The 8,888-nt window shown below is 43.4% G+C and overlaps 1 protein-coding gene across 1 annotated transcript; it reads right to left on the reverse strand.

Moving 5' to 3' along the window:
* Positions 1-6,686: 6,686 nt before the first annotated feature.
* LOC123849413 (olfactory receptor 2K2) lies at positions 6,687-7,686 on the reverse strand. Its single transcript, XM_045882004.2, is given in 2 exon segments — positions 6,687-7,288; positions 7,291-7,686. Coding segments are annotated over 2 exon segments (948 nt in total). The 5' UTR covers positions 7,637-7,686.
* Between the last annotated feature and the right edge of the window lie 1,202 nt (positions 7,687-8,888).

Below are 8,888 nucleotides of genomic sequence, written 5' to 3' on the forward strand. Positions count from 1 at the left end.
TTGAATAACAAATGTACCCCTCCGCTGTGGGGTACTGATGATGGTGGAGGCTGTGGGGACGGGAGCAAGGAGTGTATAGGAAATCTCCGTACTTTCCCCTTAATTCTGCTGTGAACCTAAAACTATTCTAAAGGGAAAAAAAGCCTAATGAGAAAAGGAATTTTAAGAGAGCCAAGGTACCATGTTAAAGAACTTACCATTTAATCAACGACATAATAGAGACTATAAAGTAAAATAAAATAGGCAAAACACTGGAATAAACATTTCTGTAGACACACAAATGTCCAAAAAGTATATGAAAAGATGCTCAGCATCATTAATCACTAGAGAAATGCAAGTCAAAACCATTATGAGATATTACCTTATACCTATTAGAATGGTTAATGTATAAAAAAAGAAAAGAAAAAAAATTACAAGTGTTGACGAAGATGTGGGCAAACTGGAAGCCTTGTGCACTGTTGGTGGGAATGTCATATAGTGCAGCCAATATGGAAAATAGTATGGAAGTTCCTCAAAAAATTAAAAATAGGGGCGCCTGGGTGGCTCAGTTGGTTAAGCGACTGCCTTCGGCTCAGGTCATGATCCTGGAGTCCCGGGATCGAATCCCACATCAGGCTCTCTGCTCGGCGGGGAGTCTGCTTCTCCCTCTGACCCTCCTCCCTCTCATGCTCTCTGTCTCTCATTCTCTCTGTCTCAAATAAATAAATAAAATCTTTAAAAAAAAATTAAAAATAGAATTATTATATGATCCAGCAATCTCACTTGTGGTTACATATCCAAAAGAATCAAAAGCAGGATCTCACAAAGACATATCTGCACACCCATGTTCACTGCAGCATTATTCACAATAGCCAAGAGGTGGAAGCAACCCAAATGTCCAGCTATGGATGAGTGGATAAAGAAAATGTGTTATTCACATACATGGCAAAGAAGATCAAGGTTGCAGATGGAATTAAGTTTGCTAATCAGCTGACCTTACAAGAGAGAGGTTATCTGCCTTGGCCCAAATATAATCACAAGGGTCCTTAAAAGTGGAAGGAGACAGAAGAGAGTTAGAGAAAGATGTGGTGAGCGAAGCAGGGTCAGGGTGATGCAATGTGAGACTTGACTCATCTGCTGGCTTTGGAGATGGAGGAAGGGGCCACGTTTGAGTCCCCTCAGGCTGCCATGATAGAATACCATAGACTGACCAGGAATTTACTTTCTTACAGTTCTGGAAGCTGGAAGTCTCTGCTTCAGGCACCAAACAGTGAGAGGCTGGAGAGAGAAGAGAAGCAATAAGTTCTCCTGCTGTGCTCTTGGGACCACAGTCCCTCCGGTCAGGAAGAAGCGTTCTGTCCAAAGGATTTCAGGTGCCTGCCCCGCCATTATTGCTGGTGGCGTCACTGTCCCCACAGTACTGCCTGGGGATCTGGGCAGAAGATAATAGGAAAACATCAGGGAATGTACTTCACTCTTTCTGATACACAGGAGCCCCATTTCTCTTTCCAGACTGAAAAAGAAAAGGGAACGTCTGCTGGAGATCTTTCTTTCGGACTGAACCCAGTGTGTGGGTTTGGGTTTCAGCCTTCCCTTCAATCAAAGCCAACAGATACTGGGGGAGGGAGAGGAGGAGAGACAGAAATTCACCCTGAGTTTAGTGGTAGCTTGCAAGGTAGTTTCCTTCCTGGGTCTGCTTCCTATCTTATTTTTCAGAGTCCTCAGATAGATGCTCCACACATTCTGTCTAGAGGATTTATTTATTTATTAACTCATTCATTTTCTTTTAATTCCAGTATAGTTAACAGTGTAATATTAGTTTCGGGTGTACAATATAGTGATTCAACACTTCCATACATACAAGGATACACACAAGGACCAGTGCTCATCGTAATAAGTGCCCTCCTTAATCCCCATCACCTATTTCACTCAACCCCCCCAGTTAAGAATCTGTTTCTTGATTTCTCTCTCTCTCTCTCACTCTCTCTTTTTCCTTTGCATGTATGTTTTGTTTCTTAAATTTCACCTGAGTGAAATCATACCGTATTTGTCTTTCTATGACTTATCTCACTTAGCCTAATACCCTCTAGCTCCACCCATGTCATTGCAGATGGCAAGAATTCGTTCTTTTTATGGCTGAGTAATATTCCATTATATATATATAAATAATGGAATATTATATGTGTGTATATGTATAATGTATATATATATACACACACACACCACATCTTCTTTAAGCATTCATCAGCCCAGGACACTTGGGCTGCTTAGAGCTTTTAATTGCTTTCTGTGGGAGAAACAGGATGGCACGTGCTTACTTCATGTTGATCCAAACTGGAATCTGTATCCTGGTTTTTACCCTCTTCCTAAATAGAGTGTGCTCCCTTTCAATGCCCCTTTGTTGGCATTTCCTATTTGATGGCCTTTAAATATTAGTGTTTCTCTAGTTTCATCTCAAGCAATTTTCTCACTCTATACTCTCTCCCTAAGTTCATGTTAACCATGTTCATCACATAATTATGTATGTGCAAATATGTCACAAATTTCCATCTCCAGGCTGATCTTTCTCATTAATTAAAACCTGCATATCCTGGGGCGCCTGGGTGGCTCAGTCGACTGGTTAAGCGTCTGCCTTCGGCTCAGGTCATGATCCCAGGGTCCTGGGATCGAGCCCCACATCGGGCTCCTTGCTCAACAGGGAGTCTACTTCTCCCCTGCCTGTCATTCCCCCTGCTTGTGCTTGCTCTCTGGCTCTCTCTGTGTCAAATAAATAAATAAAAATCTAAAAAAAACAAAACAAAACAAAAAACCCCTGCATATCCAACTGATCCTTGATACTTCTACTTATAGGTCTCAAACTCATGACAAATTCAACATGTCTAAACCACAACTCATGATTAACCCTTCAACTCCACCATCAGCCTTTTTTGGCACTCAGAAGTCACCACTGACATCTTCAGGAATGATCAAGTACCTCACTGAGTTACCATCACAAGTTTATTACATGCGTATTTTTATTCAACAGATGCTCACTGAGCACTTGGTCCTTCACAAAAAGTCTGCACTAAACGTCCTCTCTGTGCCGGACCTGTGCTAATGCCTAGGTATACGATGGTTAATGAAACCGATAGAGCCCTTGCCTCCCCGAGCCCGCACACCAGCGCAACTGGTATGAAACAGCCAACCCACAAATTATTATCAAGTTACAGATTACGGTAAGTGCTCCTAGTAAAAGCAGCAGGAAGACAGAGCATAACACTTCCATGAAACTCGAAGGAGTTGCATGTACCTAGAGCAAAGGATGCAAACGGTGGGTAACCAGATTAAGAAAGTCCTTGAAATTGTGCAAGACTGTTGAATCTCAGATCTGTACCTCTGAAACAAATAATGCAATCTATGTTAAGAAAAAAAAAAAGAAGAAGAAGGTAGCAGGAGGGGAAGAATGAAGCGGGGGAAATCGGAGGGGTAGACGAACCATGAGAGACGATGGACTCAGACTGAGGGTTCTAGAGGGGAGGGGGGTGGGAGGATGGGTTGGCCTGGTGGTGGGTATTGAGGAGGGCACGTTCTGCATGGAGCACTGGGTGTTGTGCACAAACAATGAATCATGGAACACTTCATTTAAAACTAATGTTGTAATGTATGGGGATTAACATAAGAATAAAAAAAAAAAAAGAAAAAAAAAAAAGAAAGTCCTTGAATGTCATTTTAAGGACTTCAAGTTTTCAAGCCACTGAGGGATTTAAGCAGGGAAGTAACATGATCAGATTTTTCTACAGCATAGATCTGGGTTATGTAATCCATCGTTCAGCAACTGGCTCTCTGTCAGATGTTGTTTTCCCGTCTCTGTCAAATATATCCCTCTTTTTAACAATACCTGAAAAGGACCCCTTACCCAGACTCTAAAAGTTATGACTGCAATTAGTAATGGTGGAGATGGAATCTAATCCAAATGAAGGAATGCACCATTTACCAATACTTAACTTTAGTATTACCTATAATATATAAAACACATTTATATTTATATTCACTTGTTTTCCATAGCAACTTTATGTACCATGTGGCTATAACTACTTTAACCCCTAATCTCTTAGGTACCAACTGCTACAGAGAGATCTGCCCGGGTCCCATCATGAGTCCTTTTCTGACATCTGGGTCATTTCTAATCTGTTTCAGTGTCCCATTTTGATCCATATCCCATTCTGAAACTCGTTTCCATGCAAATTCACTCAGTTCCTTGTGTCAAAGTTGATGACTAATTACAGAGGCTGCTCAGTTGCTGTGTCTTTAAGTTCTCATAATTCACTTTTCAGAGTAAAGATTTCAGATATGTCTAAAACTCTGGTTATTCCTGTTTATATTCTGTAGCACAGATATTACCGTGAATTCTGGGAGGCAGATAATTCGTTCTACTCGAACATAAAAGCCAGCTCTATTGTAATAAAAGCCTCCTACAGAATGCCACTTGACAATGACTCTGAAATTACCAGGAAATGCATGTGGTATCTGGTTGTGAAAGTTGAGGTATCCAAACAGAAAAAACAATTACTTCTGGGATGAAAGCTTCGTGGTCAGCTCACCTCTACTGCCCCAAAGCCAACTACTCAGGGCTTGCTTTCATCCTCCACTATCAAACATCTCTTGGCAGCAATACCTGGCATCAAATTTGTCCCCCTGCTGCATCACCAGAATTTTTTTTTTAGAGAGGGGGGCAGGGAGAGAGGGAGAGAAAGAATCTTAAGCAGGCTCCACGCCCAGTGCAGAACCCAGTGCAGGGCTCAATCCTACAACCCTGAGAAATCTTAGCTGCAATCAAGAGTTAGACGCTTAACTCACTGAGCCACCCAGGCGCCCCAGCATCACCAGCATTTTGCTGAGTGATAATTTAAAGTGTCTCTTTATGTGGGTTACACATCCCTGAACATGTAACGGAAGGCTTAGATCTGAGGGGATGGCCTATGAGTGAAAGCATCCAGAACTCAATAACCAATACTAAAACTCTTTAGGTCTTTCATATGTTGAAATTTGTCAGGTGGGTTAACCTTCCTCCACTCAAAACCCTCTCCCCTTCCCTACCCCGGACATGGAAGTAGACAAATGAGAGGGCACACACAGAGGAACAAACAATGGAAGGAAAAACAAAAGTAAAAGGCAACACGGGAGAAATGAGAACGAATCCTACTTTTATTTTGGAATGGTAGATTTTTTGCTGGAAACAATGTCTCCCAAAGTATGGTAATCTCAAAATCTGTACCAGAACTTCTCAGGGATCTATTTTTTTTTTTAACATTTTATTTATTTGACAGAGGGAGAGACAGCGAGAGAGGGAACACAAGCAGGGGGAGTGGGAGAGGGAGAAGCAGGCTTCCCGCTGAGCAGGGAGCCCGATGCGGGGCTCGATCCCAGGACCCTGGGACCATGACCTGGGCCGAAGGCAGACGCTTAACAACTGAGCCACCCAGGTGCCCCATCAGGGGTCTATTTTTAAGTGCAGGCTATCAGGACCCCCCCCCCCAGAGCTACTGAATCAGAATATCTGGGAGCAGAGAGGCCTAGAGTCCACGTTTTTAACAAGCAAAATTTTTATACAAATAAAAGTTTTACAACAGCTAATACAAACATGGTCTCTGCAATCGTTGCCTATTTATATAAAGCAAGAAACCTCACTGCCCTACGGTGCTCCTGCATCATCTTCACAGGCGGTACTTACTTCTCACGGGGATTAGGGTAAAGCTGGTAAATGTATTAGTTTACCCAATGGCTGCTGTGAACCTGAACGGGACGCTCTCACAGGTTTCCTGGCCCTTGTGAAGTCAGTCACCCAATAAGGAGAAAAGGCTGACACACACAAAGCCTTCGTGCGGGGCCGAGAAACGGGTACAATTTACACAAGTGTCTATGCGCTGAGAAAAGCAGAGGCGGCACGTGAGCAAATCACACAGGTACTGGAGGCTTTAGTCAGAAAGTCAGGAGCTTTCACCAGGAGTTCTGAATGAGGAAGGGCAATCACGGTTCCACCACAGCAGTGGAAGAACACGCTCTGCAAGACAAGAGGAGAAATGTCGCAGTTCAAGCTGGGCAACTGGGTGATGTTGAGCGAGTCTTTTAATTTTTCTCTAATCTTCTCATTTGCATAATCAAGGCCAATCTCTATTATTTGTTTTCTTTTTTTTTTTAAGATTTTATTTATTTATTTGAGAGAGAGAAAGCACATGAGAGGGGGGAGGGTCAGAGGGAGAAGCAGACTCCCCGCCGAGCAGGGAGCCCGATGCGGGACTCGATCCCGGGACTCCAGGATCATGACCTGAGCCGAAGGCAGTCGCTTAACCGACTGAGCCACCCAGGCGCCCCCAATCTCTATTATTTGTTTCTTTGTATCTTTATGCGCCCACCTCATTCTAGAAAGGCTCTAAGGCAGAGAACATGCACCAATTTCTTCTGGCGCCAACACTCACTGGCTGAATTCATCCAGGTTTGCTGCAGGGGCAAATGTGCGGGAATGCCACAGACCCAGACTTCTCCAACCAGGAAACACAGCAGACAGAAAATACTACCAAATGCCAACTGCAACCTCCTACTGTCCACGGGCAATCACTTCGGTGTACACATATGTCACAACTGTAAAACTACAGGGCGAGGGGTGAAATCAGCATTCTAAGGGTGAGCAGAATTTCTGTGGTGAATTCTGCCAGGAGCGCACCCCTGAGTCAGAGACGTTCGTGTGCTTGATACAACGGTATCTTGCCCAGTACTTTTTTCATGGCATCTTTGACTTCTTTGTTTCTTAAACTGTAAATGATGGGGCTCAACATAGGGGTCAGCACTCCATAGAGCAGTGAGATGATCTTATCTACTTCTTGTGAGCTCGATGAAGGAGGCTTTAGGTACATAGAGAGGGCAGCCCCATAATACAAGATCACCACAGTCAACTGGGCACCACAGGTAGAAAAAGCTTTGTTTCTTCCCTCTGCCGAGCTGATTCTCAGAATGGTGGAAAGGATGAAGACATAAGAGATGCGAATTAAGAGCATGGGGATGGGCAGGAGAAGCATGCTGACCACCAGCATGATCATGTCCATGAGCAGTGAATCTGTGCATGCTAACTGCAGCATGGCCAGGATTTCACATGTGAAGTGATCAGTGAGATTCCCACAGAGGGGTACCAGCAGGGCGAAACTGGTTTCCAGCAGGGCGCTCAGACAACCCGCCACCCAAGAGGCAGTAGCCATGTGCACGCAGGCCTGCCTGTTCAGGAGGATGGGGTACCTCAGGGGGTTGCAGAGGGCCACGTAACGGTCGTACGCCACATGGCCAGGAGCATACACTCTGTGGAGCCCATGGAAAGGGACAGATACATCTGTACAGCACACCCAGAAAAGGTAATGGTTTTCTGGGATGACAGCAAGTTCACCAGCAAAGTGGGAACAGAAGCAGATGTATAACAAATATCCACGAGAGAGAGATTTCCAGGGAACAAGTACATGGAGGCTTGGAGGCGTGAATCTAGGATAATGACCAAGATCAGAGAGCTGTTGCCCAAGAGGGTTATCAGGTACATCACAAGGCTGAAGACAAAGAGAACAATCTCTAACGTTGGGTATCTAGAAAAACCCTCCAGGAAAAAAAAGCTCCAAATGGTGAGGTTTCCTCCTTGCATTTCCTTTTTTGCACCTGTAGTTATTCTGATAGTGTTCTCTTCATTTCATCTGAGGACATAAAGAGGTGGATCAAGCAGCATGTTCATTTAGTTAGGAAAACACTTTTGAACTTATTTTCACTATTATAAATACAATTTTACCACAAGAAATCACAGGACTTACCTATTGATCTCAAGGGGGAGAAAACAGGTTTGATCTACATAAAAAATTGATACTTCCACAGCAAAATTTAGAAGAGAGTGCATTTGAAAACAAGAATAAACACATTTAATACCTGAATGTACCCATTCTAATACCCATTCTGATTATATTGAAGAGCCAGTTTACAAGTCACACAAAATAAGCCACCTTATTTAAACACCGACACACCCATGGTACCGTCTCGTTCACTGTTGAGACCCATACCTTCGTGAGTACGTAAATCGTGCTAAATATTATTCCCAGGCAATACTCTTCTTCTACATTAAAACCCATGAAGGGGCGCCTGGGTGGCTCAGTTGGTTAAGCAACTGCCTTCGGCTCAGGTCATGATCCTGGAGTCCCTGGATCGAGTCCCGCATCGGGCTCCCTGCTCGGCAGGGTGTCTGCTTCTCCCTCTGACCCTCCCCCGTCTCATGTGCTCTCTCTCAAATAAATAAATAAAATCTTAAAAAAAAAAAAAAAAACCATGAAGATCTCGAATAACATTAAAACCCATGAAGATCTCGAATATGCAGAAGTTAAACTCCCTTTTTAAGCTACCTTAAAATCCCTTGGGAAAGAAGATTATGGATCATCTAATCATAAACAAGACGCTGAATGTTTTGGTTTTTTACATTTCACATGAACAGAAAAAAAAGACAAAGGCGTACCTTGCTTCTGCACTGATACTGCTCTTTATCACCTTCAATCATTTTCTTTTCCCTACTAGTTCTTTCCTTTCTATTTTTAGATATCTTCGTTCTGAAACATTCCCCACGTCGTCACGGTCCCCGTGCACATCCTACCTTTGCTCTTTCTCTCACAGGCAGATTCCTCTGTGATATGGTTTACTTACAATGTTTCACTCCTCACTTTCTCATCCCCTGTGTTCCTTCTTGGTTGGTCTTTGAACCAGCGTTTTCATTTGCTTCCCAGGTCCCATATTTCAAAAGCCGGCACACAGGGTGATGGTGTAATCACGTTGGGGGCAACAGCTTCTATCATGCCCCTGGATCCCCAGAGGATTTATCCAATGAGTTTTCATTATATTATGTTATTCTCTGTGACTTC

Source organism: Mirounga angustirostris, unplaced genomic scaffold, assembly GCF_029215605.1.
Source record: "Mirounga angustirostris isolate CCGP_5_RB_7025 unplaced genomic scaffold, mMirAng1.0.hap1 SCAF_15, whole genome shotgun sequence".
Lineage (NCBI taxonomy): Eukaryota > Metazoa > Chordata > Mammalia > Carnivora > Phocidae > Mirounga > Mirounga angustirostris.